This window comes from Trichogramma pretiosum, unplaced genomic scaffold, assembly GCF_000599845.2.
Source record: "Trichogramma pretiosum strain Unisexual culture from Peru unplaced genomic scaffold, Tpre_2.0 scaffold31, whole genome shotgun sequence".
In the NCBI taxonomy this organism is placed as follows: domain Eukaryota; kingdom Metazoa; phylum Arthropoda; class Insecta; order Hymenoptera; family Trichogrammatidae; genus Trichogramma; species Trichogramma pretiosum.
The window spans coordinates 1,475,883-1,495,904 of NW_019641631.1; the positions used below are offsets into that span (position 1 = coordinate 1,475,883).

The 20,022-nt window shown below is 45.7% G+C and overlaps 1 protein-coding gene across 6 annotated transcripts in view; it reads right to left on the reverse strand.

Moving 5' to 3' along the window:
• Nucleotides 1–444: 444 nt before the first annotated feature.
• The window catches only part of LOC106652214 (zinc finger protein basonuclin-2-like), a 202,212-nt gene continuing 182,634 nt past the window's right edge, over nucleotides 445–20,022 (reverse strand). The window contains exons 1-3 of one of the 6 annotated variants that reach the window (XM_014371024.2): nucleotides 19,514–19,724; nucleotides 2,010–4,650; nucleotides 445–1,865 (exon numbers count right to left, since the gene is read on the reverse strand). In XM_014371024.2, the coding sequence (XP_014226510.1) occupies nucleotides 1,561–1,865; nucleotides 2,010–4,650; nucleotides 19,514–19,597 (3,030 nt within the window). In that variant the 5' untranslated portion in view covers nucleotides 19,598–19,724 and the 3' untranslated portion in view covers nucleotides 445–1,560. Of the gene's footprint in view, nucleotides 4,651–12,892; nucleotides 13,217–19,513; nucleotides 19,725–20,022 lie in introns of those variants that run through there. The other 5 variants (XM_014371023.2, XM_014371022.2, XM_014371026.2 and 2 more) reach the window with 5 other exon arrangements.

A 20,022-nucleotide genomic window follows, 5' to 3' on the forward strand; every position in this document is an offset into this window, starting at 1 on the left:
GCACCGAGTGCGCAGCAAGTCGGTCTGATTAACGAACGGCCACTTTTCATTTCAGAAATATCTCTTGGCTTGGACACGCGCGCGTGTGCAGCATAAGCAAAGCTCCTCGCGCGCGAGCAAGAGTAAGAGTGAGAGAGAGAGAGAGACAGAGATTGTGCAGAGCGCAAAAAAACGAGGACAGCCGGGGTCGATCGTAGGCGTGGCCAGAAAACATACTTACGACGCTCGGACAAACCAACTTTTATTCATCTTGCTCGATCTGTCGTTGTTTTCGCAAACGCAATCGTCTATTACGAGAAATCGTCATCCGTTCTCGAATTGATTCCTTTCTTTTCGTATGGAGTCGTAACTGCAGTGAGCGTCGATTTACTGATTGATTTTTAGAAAAGTATTGAGGGTAAAAAAAGCAAAAAACAGAAAAAGAATATTTAATTTTTTACGGTTTGTTTATTTCGTTTTAATCATTTTTGTGGATTTCTTTTAATATTGATGAATGATTCATAATAGATCTATAATATATAATACATCATAGTGTTTCGATTTTATACATAATAGATATGTTATATGTACAGACATTCGACGTGACCGAAAACAGTGGATTATCATACTATATTTTAATATGAGCTGACCGTGTAATGTAATTATGCCTTATGATTTAGTTAATAATCGTAATAATAATAATAACTTATGTTTACCATTATCTATACGTATGTGTTATCACAATGACAACGAAGCTCGGTGGCGATTTTCCAGCTCGCTTCGCCATCGTAAGCACGCTAACCGAATTCGCGCTTTTCCAATATCATATAATATAGTTATCGTCTTTTATATTTTACCTACATAACATACATTGTGATTGGTATATATATCAGTGTCTAAAAAAAACGCAACGTTATTACATGAACCGAATCACCCGCACATGCAAATATATACTAATCAAAACAACTACAGCTTTGAAGCTAGGCGCTGACATTTATAACAATTCTTAGCTAAAACTTAATTGTCTAGTTTAAAAATTAACTTTATTATTTTAAAAATTTTCCGTTGACTATATTACAAGGACTTAAGAAGCAATATTATACAAATTCCTTCAGACTATACGTGGTTGTGCTCTTGGAGCACGACGTTAATGAGTAAAATTATGTCATGAAATTAAAACGTCCGCAGCACGACTTTATTGCACGCTTTTTTTTTTGTAAAATCAGATTTGTTTTTAATAAAAATAACATCGATACGAACACATCGCTACGAGTAAGTCTCAATGGTCTGGGTCTCGTAGATCTTTGGAAACGATAGTAATAGTTGCCAATGCGAGCCGGACCATTGAAACTCGGCCAGTTTTGACGTCCGAGATTTTTTGGCGTTATCAATAGATAAAAGCTCGAAAATCGTCTACATCGCGCCTTATCGGTAATTCGCGGCGTCATTACTGGCACAGTCTCGGTGCCTCGAAAGGAAGTTGCATCGCTGAGCCAATTCGTGATGTAGATTCCTCTCGAGCGTCGAGTCTATGGTCGGCGGTGGCGGCGGCGAGCGAGCCATTTTCCTCTCTGTGACGTTCTACTGACCGTAGCCGTGGCCATTGTGAAGGGCCAGACGCTGAATAAGCGACAGCCACGAGAGCAACTGATTGGGGTACTGACCCGGAGCTCCGTGGGGTGCTCCCGCTGCTGCTGCGGCGGCGGCCGCTGCGGCGATGTTCGGGTCGATGCCGACTGGGAGCCGTGGCTGGTACATGCTGGGCCAGACATCGAACCCACTCCTGCCGTTGGCTGCCGCCGCTGCCGCTGCCGCTGCGATTTCGGGTGGCGTGAGCCGTGGATGGGGCATGCCGAACGGCGTGGCGGCCGCATTATACGAGCCAGCTGCTACAAGGAGTTGCATTTGTAAAGCTTGCTCCTGAACATAATGATTGTGCATAGCCGCTCGACGATCGTCAGCAGTGGGTGCATACTGCGCATCGATCATTCTCGGCGGATTAAGCGAGAGTACCGGGTGTGCAGACTCACCTTCGTCAATTCGTGCCTCCTGCGCCCTTGCGACTTTTCGCTTTTCCTCCGCCGGCTCGTGCTCGGACTTGGGGCTCTCCACTCTCGATATCGTGGACGCCGGAGTGCGCTCGCGATTATCTCGGCTGGGACTGGTCCGCTGACTCCTGCAGTCGGACAGCTGGGGCGACTTCCTCGGCGACTCCTTCATCGCTGCGACGATCTCTTTCTCCTGCGACATCCGACTGTTTTTCGTTTCGTTGTCGTCGCCGCCGCACTTGGACGTCGCGGGACTGCTCGCTCGTGAGCTGAGATTCTCGGGCTGCTGCTCTCGAGCCTCGGCTTCCTCTGTGTTTTTGGTTTTTGCTTCGCTTTTGTCTGCCGGAGAATCACGATGCTCGGCCTGTGGCGTAGTCGCGACATCGCTGCGACTGTCCGAAATTGCCTTTTCCGATTCTTGTGCCGGGGAATCTTTTTCCGTTTTGACTTCCACGCTGTTGGGTTTGGCCGTGGCCGACAAGTCCTCGGGCTGATCTTCCTGCGTGGCGTGGGCGGCGTCGTTCGATGATTCGTTATCGGTGGACGACGAGTTGACCTCGACGCGAAGACTGCACCTCGTTGGATTCTGAGATTTGCGCTTGCGAACGCCGCGATTGTTCAAGAACGCGGGGTTGGACGCAAGATGGGCCGCTGCGAACGGCTGAGGCTCTCCTGTCTCAACGGAGGCCGCGTCTTCGTGACTACTGTCGGCGTTGCTGTTCATGTCGTCGTCGCCCGTGGACAATCTCAATCTTTTGGCCGAACTATTCAAGCTAAAGTCTGCAGGTTGGTCTTCTTCTTCGTTTTCGTCTTGATGTGGTTTGACCTGCATCATATCCTCATCGCCAACAACGACGATACCGTCGTCGTCATCGTCGTCGTCGTCGTCGCCATCGAAAGTATCCGAGTGACTCCTGAGCGGTGGGGATGAAACGCCGTGGTTCAAGTGAGATCCAGGCCCGGCGAGTCTCTGCTGAGCCGCCAGTGACTCCTCGTAGGCTCGATTATTGTGCGCATTGGACTGGTCCATGAATTTGGGATCGACGCCGCAGAGAGAGGCGGGCGAGCGCAGTTCCGGAGGCGGTGTGAGCATCGGGTAGGAGCCGAACGGCAAATGGGGGTTGAAGCTGCTGGGGGCCAAGGGCATGCCCGGCTGCGGCATCACGAGCGAGTGTGCCATCGACGAGCGGCCGTCGTGCGGAGAGATCTTGCGCCTGAGGTGCGGCGAGTGAAGCTTTGGATTGGGATTGGCGCTGTGGCGATTGCGCGAGCGCCGCGAGCTGAACATCATGCTGCAGCCCTTGACCGTGCACTGGTGCATCTCGCGCAGATGAACGGCGCTGAAGTGGATCTTGAGGGCGCCCTTGTCGCAGAACGTCTTCAAGCACACGTTGCACTGGACGCGCTTCTTGCCCGTGGCCGGGTTGATGAAGGGCGTGCCGAGATTCGGCGGTATGTTGCTCGAGGCGCCCCACTGCTGTCGCTTGCCCGGCGAGCTGGACTTTCGGCTCGGCGGCGCCGGTCGGCTGTTGAGCGGCTGAGATCCAAGGAACTGTCGGCTGCTGTTGTTGGCTGGCTGGGCCTCGGCGGGATTGTACCTGCTCTGTTTCGCGGGCCTCCAGCTGGTCGAGAGGTTGAGGGCGCTGCCCGAGTTCTCGTCCGACAGGTCGTCCTCTTCCGAGCCGCTGGCCTTGTCCGTCGACGAGGCCGCTTCCGAGTGGTGCTCGTTGTTGTTTTTGCTAGCCTCGACGCCGCCGGCTTTCACGGCGCCGAGCGGGGGATAGGACTTTGTGTGCGAAAAGCTGTGGGGCGAGAAGGCCGACGAGACCCCGGTGATGAGATCGCGAGCGAAGGAATTGGCGGACCTCAAGCCTTGGCCGAGGCTCGGGTGGTGGTTCGGGCTGGACTCGTGGTTGTCCCTCCGGCGGGCCGAGGCTGCTGCGTTGGCGGAGGCCGCGCTGGCCGACTGTATCTGCGCGGCCATGGTCGGGAAGTGGGCCTGCATGCCGAGGCTGCTGAGCTTGTGAAAGTCGAAGGGCTGCATGTTCTGCAACTGATTGAGCGGCGTGCCGGCGTACTTGCTGACTACGGCGGCTACGGCGGCGGCGGTTGCGAGATTCGACTGCGGGGGCGAGGTGGCGCTCACTGGACTACTGGCCGAGGTGAAGTGGTGCGGCCTGGACGTGGGCAGGCTGTTGGCGCCGCTCGAGCTCGGCGACAGGGGATGGTGATGGGGGTGGTGCGGCAGTGGTACGAGGCCTTCCGGCGACAAGCCCGGCGCGCCCGACAGGGGCAGTCCTCCGCAGTGCAGCAGATGAAGCGGTGGGGGCAAATGCGCTAGAGGCATTGTCGGTGGCGATTGTCGCCTGCTCGGTGACATAACATCCGCAGTATGAGTACTGCCCAAGGTGGAGATCGACGTGGACACTGCTTCCTGCTGCTTCGTTTGCTGCTGGGACTTGCTGCTCGCTGCTGAGCCGACTCCTCCTGCCGTGGCCTGCAGTAGCTGCTGCGCGAACGGACGCGTCTCGGGGAATTTCAGAAACTGCTGTAGAACTAGTGGCTCCTCCTCAGCCGTGCAGACGCTCCATCGGTCCAGAACTGAACCGTTTCTGTAAGAGTCCTGAAACAGCAACGACAACAACGATTTTTCTATTAGCTCACGCTTTTTCTGGATTTATTTTTAAAAAAGTTTTCTCAAAAGAAAAAGTCGCTGTTTTGAATTTATTACTTTCGAGGGCAACGGCGCGTAAAAAGACGCGATGAAACTACTTATTCTAGTTATTTCGGTCCATCGTATCGAAGAATTGCGGCACAAGTGTGCGCAGAGGCGCCAAGGCGAAATTCTCGCCTCTGTCTCGACAAATTTGGCGCTTCGTGTCTCGTGCGTGTGTAGTGCGCGCCTATGTTTACGCATACCTTCGCGAGTGTGTGTATATTTCTCTTGCAATGCGCACCGCTGTCCGTGCGGCTGTTCAGAATTTTTTAACGCCCATGATTTTTTTTTCTCTCTGCTCGTGTGCGCGCATTCGATGAGTGCCCTTCGCGTACGTACGGTTAAAAATAATCGTAACGATTTTTGAAGAGAGAGAGAGAGAGAGAGAAAGAATTGGCGCGCCAAATGTCATTCGCGCTTTCAGAGCGTTGTAAACAAAAAGTGCATTTTTCCAGAAGGACGGACAACGCTTGAAATTCACCCGGAGCAAGTGGTGCTGAAAAGTGTATTATTATTGTGCGCGGAACAAAGGCCTCGCACTCGGTCAGAAGATGCATGAAAAAAAAAAAAACTACCGGCAGCAAGAGAAAGAGTGAGACGGAAAGCGAGAAAGAAGGAGAAACAGGAGAAAAATCCCGCCTCCTGCAATGGAGCGGCCCCGGCAACTACTACCGTGCGCATATTACAATAGCGAACCCTTTGTGCAGTACGAAATGAATGTGCAAGTGTAAATAGCGCTATGGGTTTAGCAATGCGTAACGTGAAAATCTTGGAAACGGTCAGTGTCGTTATATGCAAAGTTTCAAGCGCTGCGCCACTCGTCGGCCAATGCACAGAAGAGCACCGCATGTACTCGGAACATTAGAAACATGAAAAAATACTATAGGCAATGGCGTCACGTACATCAGCAGCAGTAGAGGTAGCGGCAGCGGCAGCGAAACGAAAGATGGTGCATTAAGCAAGCGTGGGACCTGAATTTTCAATTTTCTTATACTACCTCTCGCGTATACGCGGCTAAAGTCCGTCACGCGCGACATACCTGCATCCATGCGGATTCGGACTTTAATGACGCCCGCAAAACGTCAATCACGCGAAAGCGCATTACAATTTACGCGAAATGAATTTGAAATTTCGGCCTGAAATTATGATATTATAATAAGTCTCTCGGCCTCGTGTACGTGAAGCAGTATCAAGATGTGCTGCATACATATTATGCACACATCTAACGGTTCGGTGCGGTGGTAGGCAGTCGTGACGCGATGAAGCGAAACCAAGCCACGCACTTTTTTTTTCTAAATACCATATCGTATACACAAGCGCAGTAGAGTATTATAATATAATATAGCGCGTTGCACTCGGACGATATAAAAGGCTGCAAAACTATTTGCGCTGACGGCTACGTGCAGTTTCCTCGCGGGTAATTTTCAGCGTTTATCACTGGCACATCGGGTGCATTATGTACCGACGGAAATTAAATAAATAAATAAAAATTTTACAGAGTAGAAAGAAAATCTCGAAACTGCCTTACATTGCGAGCTGCAACAAAGTTTCCGCGGCAACAGCAATGGCAGTCTTATAGTGTAGCAGTAGCAGCGCTTCTCGAACCGTCGGCAAAGCGCAGTGCAGTATACTATACGAGAGCGAAGTGAAGGGGACGAGGCGCGTCGCGAAATCGACCCAGGCGGAGTCGCCACCTAGTGTCCGACAACCGAGCCTCGTATACACTACCGTGACTTTATAAGATACATTCGCCGCCGCCGCCGTCAAGTGTATATAGCGAGAGCGCATACGATTTCACGCTTTATACTCTTCGTTGCGCACACGGCACATACACAGCACGCGCGTGTGTGTAGAAATCGTGAAGATTTCACGTTGGATATATGCACTGTCTTTCTCTCAGAAATCGTATGGTGTTACCCCAAAGGCTTTTCTCCTAAAACTGACGAGTTTTTTTTACTACTACTACTGTAAGCCTCGGCCATCAGTCACCTACTGTTCTCGCGAACAAGCGTCTCGTTGTACACGCGCGTCGAGCAAAAAAAAAAAAAAAAAAGACGTCAAATTAAATAAAACAGCAGCGGACAATGAGAGATGTCTGGCAAGCGATAATAGACGAGTATTCAGTGTTTGCCTAGCGTACGTACATATGCTGCCGCCATATATATGCTGCTCGTTAAATCGCTCGACATTACGTAAAACACAAGCGCGAGAGGACACTCGCGAGCGTCCACTGTTACAACGAAAGGTCGTCTAGCGTGTATAGCGTGCGAGTTCCCGAGACCATCCTCGACGTTTTCTTCTCGACTACAGCAGGCCGCTATATGCGATTTGGAGCTGGAATGCCAAATGCTCGATGTCGCTCCGTTTATGAATACGCATTATTTTCCTTTCATCCGTACTACAACTCTTTAACTGCGCGTCGCTGCTTTTTTTTTTTTTTTTTAATGACTCGACACTCAACGGGATAATCTTCGAAAAACCGTGCTGAGCTGACGGTTAAATTTTTCCTCGACGTTTTCCACCTGTTACGGTTTAAGTGGCATAAGCTTACTCGAATCGCGCGACAGAAGCTGATTCCGGGACTCGGTTAATCTGGCTAATTTTCTTCTAAGACGGATCGCTCGACGACTTTTCTCCGCTCGCTCCCTCGGCTAAACGATAACGACGTCGCGACGACGACGACGTCGCACACTTTGATGCACCAAGCGGAAACGGAAGAAGCGACGTTTCTTTATATATAACGCTGGCGCGGTGCGCATTATCGAATCACGAGTACTGCACACGGCTTCGCGTCGTGAGAAAAAGAAGCTATGCCTTCATATTGTATCCACCCACGTAATGTACACGCCAGCGCGTTCCTATAATTGTTCGTATATAGCGTAGTTTTTTGTTCAACGCATGTGTGTGTGTCTATGTGTGATTACGCTCGTCGTCTGCAGCAATCGCGCACCAGTTTTTTTTCTTCGTCGCAATAACTTTTCCCTTTTGTCGGTTGCCGCGCGTGGCAAAGTCGCTCTTTTCTCTTTCGTAAGAGGGGAAAATCGCGCGCGCGCGCCCGAGGAATGTTACATTGTTTTCGGCGACATGCGCTTCAACGCGGCAAAATCAAGCGCGCGTACACATGCATCGCACGAAATTGGCATCGGGGGACGACGTTCGCCATATTAGCTCCGATGTAAAGTAGACGCGCGGCGGTGACGATGATTAGAGCGTGGGGAAACGCGTACTTTTTTGCCGGAATTAGCAGTCGGAGAATAATCGTTGCCGCTCTGTGCACGACGTTGCGTAAGCACTTATAATGCATATAACGTCGTCCCGGAGTCGAGAAGAGACACTTGTAGTTTTACCTTAGCTATTTAAATTGTTCCGCGCATCTCGCTGTTTTTTTTTTCTGCTTCGATTTCGTCGACTCGGCAGAGAACCCGATTATAAAATATTTATCGTCGAGACACGAGAAGGCTCGCAAATATATGCGTGCGTGGACATGTTTATCCAATTGGAAAGAGGACAAAACAAAAATCGGCCGATAAAAATACCCGAGAGAGGTAGAATCGCCGCGGGTATACACACTCGCGTACAGGATCTTGCCCGTATTATCTTAAACAAACGATCGATTTTCTCTCTTTGCGCGACACATATAAGCGGGGAGACAGACGGCTGCGGCTGCCTCATAATATTATGCATATTTCCAGGCTTCTCGTCTGTTTCTCATTTACTCGCTTTTGCTGCCGCTGCTGCGTGCGCGCTCGAGTTGAGTTGTAACGCGACGACAGCAGAATACAAAAACGATGACGCGATCTATGTCTGCTGCATCGAGTATAATAAATACGTAAACGATGAATATCCTGGCGCGATGGGAAATGGAAAAAGGTCGAGCCGAGTCAGGCGCGTTGAATAATGGAGATTCCGTCTTAGTTAATACCAAAGACACCTGTCATTACTGCCCGATCTCTCGCGACTCGAAGCTCTTTCCGTCAGCGATATATTTTATTTCGCGCGCATATACGTGTACGTAAACGTAAACGTGTGTACGCGCGTAATATAATCGTTCTGGCGCCCGCAGCGATCCACAGGCTGCATTTTTTCGCGCGTACGCGTCTTTCTCTCGCGTTTTAAAATGTTTTAATTCGGTATACGAAGCACCGACGGGACGAAAAATCATTGGAACATAACACAACATCGCATATAGTAACAGCTCGCGCGCGCGGCTGCACTCGTAAAAGCTCGAACGCGTGATCGTTAAACAAGTGTAACAGTCTCTCTCTCTCTCTCTCTCTGCAATGCTAGATCTCCTCCATGCGACTTTCCCACAGGAGCTCGTCGGCTACTGTGAGCGCATTCGTGCATATACATATCGATCGGCTCGATTCGCGTCTTCTCGCCCGTCATGGATCAGAGAAAACCACTGGATGCAGCGCGGCAGCCCTTGTGAATAACGGAGGACGGGGACTATGGCTACACAGTAACACACACATACACACTTAGACATTCCGCGAGTTTTATCGCGCGACTCTGCGCCGTTGTTGTAATAAATCTTCGCAACAACGTGCATATGAGAATAAAGCCGCAGAGAGAGAGAGAGAGAAAGAAAAAGCAACATCGGTAACAACAGCGCATATATATCGTTATTTTCTCACTTGTAGTATTTTTCGCTGGGCGGCGATGTTTTTTTTTCTTTTTCTTTTTTCAAGAGCGTTTTCGAAAAATCGTTTCGGTCTCGCTGCGTGATTTTCTTGGGGTATAGTTTTTGGACCTGTGCCACCGACCGACCGACGACGGCGACATATCGAGATGTGTACACATGAAAATAAGATAAAAGCCGAACGTCGCGTCCGAAAAAACTGGTTTTTCACGGCAAACGCCGCGAACGGAGCCTACGCGCGCGCGATTACGTCGTATCTCTACACAATGGCTTTCTCTCGTGCGCTCGTATCGTATATGCGCTTTCGTGTTAGCCGAGGTGCAGCAGCGGTGTAGCGCAGCACACGAAACGCGACAGGTGGCTTTATATCTCTGCGGCGCATTTTCGGAGCGCGAGAGCAATAATCAGAGACCCGTTGCCGCCGACGCTCGCGCGCTTATACGTACTCGTTCGCGCGTACACCGAGCCTCGTTTTTTTTTTCTACGACGACGCTTTTGCAAATTCCCTACGAGAGAGAGCAAGTTAGTGCAAAATAAAAAGCAGTTGTTGGCCGCGCGAGTCAGAGAATTAAAAATAATTTGCATACTGCAGAGTCGAGAGCGAGTCGCGAGATTTGCGGCAATGAAAAATAATGACAAAGTCCGTTGACGATCCGTAGAATAACAATTGCGCCGTAGAGGAGAACACAACGAACGTACGTGCATGTGTATGTGGATGTGTCTGCCGTGCGCGTAACGCTAATTAAAATTACTCTGTGTATGTGTGTGTGTGTGAGCTACTCGAGAGACGTAATGGCTTAAACGTTCGAAGAAAAATCCTCCGAAAGGGTGCAACTAATTGAACTAGCTCGGCATTATTTCAATAACGCAACGAAATTGCCGCGCGCGAGCAAGTCGTCAACCGAGTGTGTCTTTACGGGAAAATATGATGTCTAAGCGGGTAATTGTTGCATTACGCACGCTGTACGACTGCTGCTTGCTGCTGCTTTATATAGATTTTTCTTTATTTTTTTTTCAATGCTGAACCAAATGTTACGATTGGGCAATTAGATTTTTTCGTCATTTGCCAGCAGTCGCGCGTCAATATTCTGCCGATGAAACGACATTTAATAAGAGCCATTATCTTGCACAAGTCGCACTCGACGCTTAATAATCGAGTACTTTTAAAAGATATTAGTTTGTTAAAATAATATTTATATTTCTAGGCTACTGTAGAAGTTCTAAGAAAATAGAGTTAATTTGAGGGTAAACATGTATGTAAGAATTGGCAGAAGAAACGAAGAGCGGAAAATTTCATAAACACACATCACAGTCTTATTGAATAGAATAAATCGCTTCACTTGGACACCAATTGATAGACGATGAGCCGAATTCGGCAAACGTGTACCGGGCAGTTCACAGCGGGTCATAGACCTGGTCAGCGGTGTCACTTTGCGTACGATGCGTTGCGAGCTCGTCCTTAACAACAATCGCATTGGCTAATTCGATGTGTTGCAACTATTGTTATAATGACATACGCGAGTCTCGTTTTACAATGAAACGACCGAAGTAGAGAGCCAGAGGCAATATGGATAATAACGATGAGACTATAAGTCTTTGCACATATGCTCGTTAATTAAATCATCTCCGTATGACTCGGGCAATTACTTCACTCATTGAGGTAAACGTTTTATGCAGATTCCAGGGTTTTTTGTTGTCGCGCTTATCCTTGACACGAGTGATTTTCTTGCGTTGAGCGAGCCCTGCACTCGTATAGTATAGCGCACCCCTTGGTCGTACGCCCAACGAGCAAGCGTATCCTCTTGGATAAATCTGATCGCGATCCGAGGCTCGCTTACTGTGATAATATGGCCGAGGGGTAGCAAAAATCACAACACGCACGAGACGTCGTTTTCTTTGCGTGCGAGACGACGATGATGATGGTGCATGCGGCGGCGGCGGCTTCGTGACACAGGTACCCATATACACACAGATACACGCAGCACTGCCAGAGAGAGAGAGAAAAGATGTATATTGCAGAAATGGCGCAAAGACCAGCAGGGGGCAAACCGGTTCTCCTCGTCGTCGTCGTCCTCTGTATATGTGTGTAATCCTTTTCTCTCTCGCGACGATGCTTAATTTCACGCTAACGCCACATCAAGCGCGAGGACTTTGATTTTTTTTTACCCTCCTTCGTATATAAAGTTCTTTTTTTTGTCGGGCCTGTGCGGCATCGCAATGTTTACACATCCTCGCTGTACGAGCTGCACACGCAAATTCGGTGTGTGTTTTTTTTTCTTCCACTCGCAATCTCTATCTCTGTCGGAGATCAGTCAACACTTTGCATCACTAAAGTCTTTCGATTGTCTATCGAGAGTTTCGTCGGTAAATAGGCGCGACACTTTAAAGACACACTGTTTCGGTGGCTCGCGCTGATAGAGACGAGGCCACGTCGCAAAAATCACATTTTCACTTGGTCGCGCCATGCCGCCGACGTCGTCGTCCGCCGCGGTTGTCGTCTCCGCGTCTGCTCTCGATACCATCGGCTAATCGTTTGCGTGTCATAAACGTTTGTTCTCGAAGATTAATTTTAGAAACGATGTCGTGGATGTGCCGCGCGCTGCGCTTGTCGTTTCGCAGGCACACTGCTGTCATCGTTCTGCACGCGCACTGCCCTGTCTCTCTCTCTCGCTCCGATGATGTTTGTCCAAGCTGACAAGGTGTTTGTGCGAGAGAGAAAAAACTGCATCACTGTACCGCCGGGCCTCTCTGACACATAAAGCACAGAAAATTCACGCACATGTCCATCTCGAGTTTTCGTGCACTTTACTTTTCACCTTGTAGTTTTTGCACGGTGACACATTATTACACATATAGTCTTGTTTGCAAATGGTATTGTCACTCATGACGAGTATGTAACGCGCACAAATTTATCACATCGACCCAAATTCTCACTGGTTTTTCTCTTCCATGTCGTTTTTCACTGAATCGTTTTGTCAATTTCACTTTGATCCTTATCGAACTTTAGAGTTTGTTTTAGTTGCTATTAATATCGAATGTTAGCCAAATGAATGTCGGTGAGTGTACCGAGCTTGTGTTAGCGACACTTTAGACTTGCGAGTCGAAATCGACAGAATTTAGTTCGTTACGCGTGAAAGCAAGGGTTGACAAGAAAAGATATAAAGCTCGAGCAAAGAGACAGAGAAACATTAAAGAGGAGTCCAAGTACGAAAATATATATCGGAACGAGATGTGCGTGTATGCGTTGTTGGACACCCGTCGCGCGAAGCGGCAACGATGACAGGTGTCAAATAAGAGTCGCTTCAAAGAGCGTCAAAAAGCGTGTATTTTTGGAATATAAGCACAAGTGGCATTAAGCGACGATGCGCGACTCTTTTAGAACATTGTGCGCGAGAGACAAATAGACAAGTATCAAGCAAGAGCTGCACAGGATCATAGAGAGCAAGAGAGAGAGAGAGAGGAAAAGAGATGAAAGAGTTAGATGAAATGCTTGGATTAAAGCCTTACCTGCAGTATATATCCACGTGCGAAATCGTCCAAAGTCCAGCCGAACTTGGCGAGCAAATCTCGAACTCGCTGCTTGCTAAACTTTGCGAACAACTGGTCGAGTGCGATTTTCAGCGGCAACGGTAACGCGCGGGCTCCGTAAAGCACTAAAGAGACAACGTCGTGCACGAGCGTATGACGAGCAGCGTCCGTACGTGCGCACTCGTCGGTCTGTGTCGTGGTACTGAGCTGATGAAGTGGAGGCGAGCGGCGGCGGTGGCAGGCACTCGCGGCAGCGGCGGCGGCAGTGTGACTCGATCCCTGGTGGGGGTTCCCCGCTGCTGCTGCTTGTTGCCGCTGCTGCTGCTGCTGACTGACGTTATCCCCACCACCGGCGAGGACAGCGACGGCAGCGGCACCGCTACTACCTCTGCTTCTGGCAACAGCAGCTGACGACAGTCGCGCGAGAGCTGAAACACACAGACGAACGCACACAGGCTTAGTTATGGTCTCTCGGCTTGGCGTCTCTCTCTCTCTCGCACTCCGCACTCGAGGACTGCCGAGCAGTCGTGTGGCGCCACCTGCACGATTGCCGCAGCCCGACTTGCCCGACGCTCGAGCCGAGCCGAGCCGTATAATATAACATGCCACTCCGCGCTCTCATTCGTCCTACTTCAAAGCAGTGTCATATCGTACGGACCTCCTCCTACTCTCTGGCTTAAGCCGCGATTCGTTATTACGATGAGCTCCGATCTGCTATGTACGTGTGCGTGCGTGTGTATTGTTTAATCGAGAGAATCGTGAGCACGTCTCGTCGATGTTATACATCTGGGATAAGTGTGCTGGACGCGCGCGCCACGACGTAGGTGGGTCAGTTAATTGTTAATGCTAGTCGTGTGCCGCTATAATGTGGGTGTGGACTATAAAACGAGAGATGCGAGCCAAGAGCGACGCTCGGAAGCAGTTGTGGCTCTCGCGCTCTCCGCTCTTGGGCTTAGCGCATTTTCACGACTCGTTTTCCCCCCCGACAATTTTTTTTTATTATATAACCATTGCCAAAAAGTCGAGGCCGTCAGCGATTCGCTGGCTTTTAGGCTTCTCCTCTCGGTTTCGCTCATTATATACCTTTCCCAGCTCGTTCATACGTGAATGTTGAATTAAAAAATCTGATCCACGCGCCGTGATTTGACGCTCGATTCGTTTCTCTATGTATACGTTGAGAAAGAGCGAGAGAGATTTGATCGGCGAATTAAACTCGCGCTAGACGCGTTGAAAACCGAAACTCTTTCGATCACGATCAATTAATGAGAATCTTTTTATATCCGAATAATTGCGCCTCGAGCGCGTACACACAGGCGTGTTAGCTGCGGCTTATACGTGTACGATTCAAACACTCGCTAAATTGACATTAAAAGCGAGCGCGCAGAGCCGTAAGTCTGTATCCTTTCTTTTACGGCCAATGCAGCTGCCTCGATGCTCTTTAATAAGTAATTAAAAAACTCTTTCTTTTTTTTTCTTACTCGTCCTGTGGCAAGTGCATTGGCAGGAGAAAGCGCACATATCGACTTTCATTGACTAATTCGGCTCTGTCGCTTTGGTGCTCGGTACCCAAAGCAATATATATTGTAATATAAATTCAGAGAACATCGAGCAGGCAGAAAGTATAAAGGAAATAATATTACTATCTAATGACCTATAACGTTAAGGTTTTGAAAATAAAAAAATGCTAAAATAATTTTCATTAATTTTGAATTCGTTCGATTGCAATGGGAAGCTTTGAGGGTTGAGTTTTTATATTTATATAGTTATTAAGGTTTTATTAATCTCACTATTTTGCTAAATCTAAATGATGATTAAATGCAACATACTGGCAAAACTATTGTTGTATTTGTAAAGCATTTCGTATAGAAAATTCGAGCATCTCCTACGTGTTCGATCATGTTACTTGAATTTTTGCACAGAAATAGATGCATGGTTAGAAATGAAATTTTATTGCTTTGTTACATATTCGAAAATGTAGCAGCTAAAGATTACGGCCCGTTCCACATAATTATATACGTGTATTTAATATTTTCAACTCTTGACGAGCAGAGAGTCAAATATCTGCTGTTATACCGGTGCAGCGTGTACTACATATCAGAGGCCGAAAAACAAAGTCCACAAGTAAATACTTCGCGCGCGCTCGCTCATCCCCTCGTGCAGTGCACTTTGTATATGTGTATGTATGTATATATCGCATCGGACGCCAGCTCGAGCGGCTATATGTGTTGCAAATACTCCAGCTCTCAAAATTTAAAGCTCGCGCAAAGGGATGAATGGACGCAAAATCGCATTTCCCGCAGCGCGTAATAAACAAACAGGATTAAACATGGTGCACACACATACACACGAGGCTCACAGGCCTGCTCTGTTGCTGCTGCAAGGCCGGGGCGAGATTCCCTCTAAATTTTTTTCTGATTTTCCCAGTGCGCGCACGTACCAACATATATACGTACGGGTACGGCTCGTACGGCCATTATATTTCGAACGCATATCGAGTTGCTTTAGCTGCAGGATTTTCGCCTCTTTCCCGTGATCTTTTTACCCCGGAATGCAAAGGCTCGCATATGTGCATGCAGCACATTCTACATAGCAGCAGCAGTGGACGTGTATCGGATTTTCGAAACGTCGCGTTAACGTCAATATTTGGCCGAGCTTGCGGTGCGATGCTTCGCTGCACTGCATATACACGCGTTTATAACCTTTTCTTGCTTTATTTTCCAGAGAAAACGGCCACGAGCAAGCTATACACAAGAACGTATAATCGAGCACCGACTGCGTTTTTTGTCTATTGTATGTACGTTCGCAACACAGACGCGCGTTTATAAGCAAAGGATGTGAGGATTTTTTTGAGATCCGAATATGCATTTTTCCTGTCGTGAGGATAGACATTTCGTCCGAATAAGTATGATATTCAAATCAACTTTACTTTACTCGTTTTTCTTCCTACCTGTATTTTACACATTTGTTAAGGTGTTCATAATAAAACGACAAAATATTAAAAACGGTACATCTTATGATTTTCAAATATAAGAGAAATAACTAATAAAGCTATTGTAGTAACCTGATACAAAAAATTATGCGTCGAAGATATCAGACGAATATTTGAGTTTTCGAGCACGAAATTATCTTATCAAAAAATAACTACATGTTTCAACTGGTATAGGTACATCTGTTCAAATGAGTAACCAATCATAAAAATATTAATAAGTATAGTACCCAAAGGTTGAAATGATTTATGATACTTATTAAAATATGACAGAAAATATGATTTATGATAGTCATACACCAGATTTTGATAATGCTCAGGTTCTCTTAGATACACGCCTAAAAATGGTCCGTTAAAAATTTTGAGATAGAAAATTGTATCTTTTTTTAATGGATATCGTGACGTGAACGGGTTATAAGTAATGATCAGATGTCTTCAAGTATGACAATATTTTGATTCAAATAGGGTATGAGTGAACTCGTGATGGAAAAAAATTGAAATGTTTCTCACCTCATGCGACGAGTAATACATCGACTTAGATCAAAATTAGGCGTTACATTTGCTTCCATTTTAAATATATCCAACTACTCCCAAGCGTAGATTATCTCCAATGAATAGCAAGATTCAAATTATTAATTAAAATTTCTTAGTCGGGTTTCTAATGATAACCGGCTATCTAATGGTACGACGACGGTATTATGCGAGTAAAATATGCAAAGGATTCTATGAGACATCTAAAATTATAATAAACATCGTAAGCACGTCGCAGTATTATGACGGACTGGTATGTAGCAAATACGTATATATAACCGCATCAGGAGATAGTTTGTACTAGACTGCAAACAGTTGAGAGGGTAGGACAAGATATCTGATGGACAAAGATAGTACGATTACAATCCCACACTGGCGCATACACCTACACGTACACAGCGCGCAAGGCTAAATGGTATGTAAACTTTGCGTCACTATAGTCCTGCGGCGGGGTTGAAGCCCTCTTTGCTTTCGGCTGCAAACTCAAACTCCATTAAAACATTATGTACGTGTCGATGCTTTTGCGAAATCGTTGAATACATTTGAGTGTAGGCGAACGAGAAGCGGTAGCCGCGGAGAGTCGAATCTTTGAAAAAAATATTTTCATAAATCTATCGTAGACTATTTTAAGTTATATATTTCCAAAACTATGTGATTCGTTAAATTGTGTTTTGAAAATACCACACACATGTTCAAACAGACTATAGACGTTTTTCGATTTTCGAGCGCCATGGTCCAGAAAGAAATTAAACAAAAGAATTAGTGTAGTATACAGTAAAGAAAGAAGCACTTAGGCGCAGCTCTGAAATGCAATATCAACTACGTCACAAGGTCATTTGTCATCGTAAACGTTCCGGGAGTCAATGATCACTTGATGAGCTTCTCGCACACGCTCATCATTTTCAACGAAGATTACATTGTACACGATAGAGAAAAATAAAAAGTACAAAATGCTGTTTTAAATGAACTGCTCCGAAAAACTGATTCGGTCATACGCGTGTTATATTTCAAAAGCCAAAGCGAGAAAAAGAGGGAGCAAAGATAGAAGGAGAAAGCGCGTTCACAATTGATGCCAGCCCACTCCACGATGTCAGACTGACTTCTATTAATCGAAATGCGTCCGGGCAATCGTTCGAACGAAGGCGTGAATACTTTGTCAAAGTTCTGATTAGCTCTATACATGTACTTTTTAAAATTAGTTTCTACCATTTTTAACAATATATTAAATAAAAACATAATTCGATGAATGAAATAATTGACAACAATTGTTTTTCTTTAGATTTATAAACTATCTTTTTTTATCCGATTCATAAATGTTTAAAAAATGTTAATTTATTCAATTATTTATTTATTAGTAGAATACTAATTTAAAAAACGAAATTAATAACAAAAATAACAAATACAGGTAAACTTTACACCAGCGAACCGTAGCTTTCTCGACTACGAAATGATATGTTTACATTTAGATGTATACATACATAGCTCTAAAAAATATCAGCATAAGGAAGCAGTCGTTAGCCACAGATTTCAAAAAAGTCTCTTGTAATATAATACTACCATCTAAATGAAAACATATGTGAGAGATTATCACTTGGCTGTGAAACTGAATGAATTAAAAATTTCGTCAAGTGTAATTATCGAGATATAATAGACAATCACGATTACAACCATAGAATAACCATCGATACATTCAAAGTACAAATTCCACCATTTGTCACTGGCGTATAAACGCGATGACGTAAGTAGAGGAATATAAGGTGGCGCAGACGCCTATACAACAACATTTGGATCGCTGCGGCATTAATAGCTATAGCGTACGATCGCTGAGGCCTTTGCTTTGATGTCGACCGCAACCTGCCTGTTTCGCTGCGGGATACACGTGGCTCGACATTGTTTCTCTTTTTCTCGACAAAAGAACTTTTCGGCTACATCGATTAACCTAAACTTCTATTGCTTTCAAAGTGGGCGTATAATGCGCAATTTTTCCAGTGCAAAACGGAGATGTTTCGCACGGTTCTCTCGCGGGCGCTTGTCAATAGGCAGCGTATAATCGAATTTTTGAAAAGCAGCGCATTCATTGACAGGACGTTGCTCGGCGTCTCAAGAACAATTTTATGTGACGACAAGGCAAAAGAAAAGGTTTGTCTAGTCTATTAAAATTCATTAGCACCTTGGCAGCTATTCTTGAAAGTCGTATAATTTTTGGTGTTTATAGTTGTGGTGATAGCTTAAAGTGACATTGACTTTAGCGACAAATTTTTTTTTGTAACTTACTTTTCTCATTTGACGATCATATAAAAATTACCAATATCGAACGACTTTTCTGTGAAACGGACGTGTGTGGAAATTCCACACCCGCAAATTTCTTTGATGTTGTGTTCGGCATAAGTAAAGGCCGCGAGAATCGATCAGCCCATATCATCTTCTAACACGACCGAGACAGGTAATAATCATCATAAATATGATGTTCTCTCTTATTGCCACCCAGATTCGAACGATTTTATGATGAATGTCATCCATTATTCATCCAGAATAATTTCACGTATCGACGAGATGTCATATGTCGACTTCGCGTGCCTATACAGCATATCAAAAATTACGAAATGTCAAAAATAGTCTCGGGGTTATTAAACAATTAAAGCTCTTTTACTGTCTCGCTTTTTGGGAAGGAATCTTTGATCAAAACGTTGATTAACATCCGATCTTTCATTTCACGGTGACGAATAAGCCCCAAACTTTGCAAAACCATTAATATCTATTATATCAGTTTCTCGGGGCTAGGGCTGCTTTTGTCGCTTACGTCACTGTTGCGGTCATACGATACAAGTTTTTCGCATTAGTTCTGAGCGCTTTGGATGATAATTGCAATTGAAGGGTGGAATGCTCAATCGATGCCTCTGGGTGTACAACGCCGAGAAAACAATAGTGAACGTCTACCGATGAAAACAAAGGGATTTTATGAAAATTTTGTGGTTTTCAATACAAATAAAAATATTAATTTAATATTCTTCCCACGACCAATAGAATTGTGAAAATATGTCAATCAATTCCAAGACGAGTAACAAGAATGTATTACTACTAACCTTTATAGCCAAGAAAAAGTGATAGTTTTCAGAAAATATTAATTCATATTTTTTAACATAACAATGACTTGCATACGTAATCATGAAAAACTGTCTCAAATTGAATATTTACAAAATGTCAAAAAGTTGATTAATCCAATAAAACAAGTGATGTATTATATTATAAAATAACAAAGATATTCACTACTGTTCGCGTTACTATTGAAGATGATCTTAGCTGTAGAAAATAAACATTTACAGTAAAAGTTGACGTGGGCTTCTCACCTGATCTACCATTCACATGTACAGCGACATGAAATGTTGACTAAATTCACATCGACTTTCGATAAACCGGAATCAAATGTACATTTGATTGTTTACGTTTGAAGTTACCAATAATTGAAAATCAAAATCTTATATGTAGTGGTCACTATACTCAGAGAAAAAAAGAAAATAATAAATACAATTTTTTGATTTCTTGCATGTATGAACGACGGTGACGCCAAATGACAAAGGAAAAGACGTCGAGA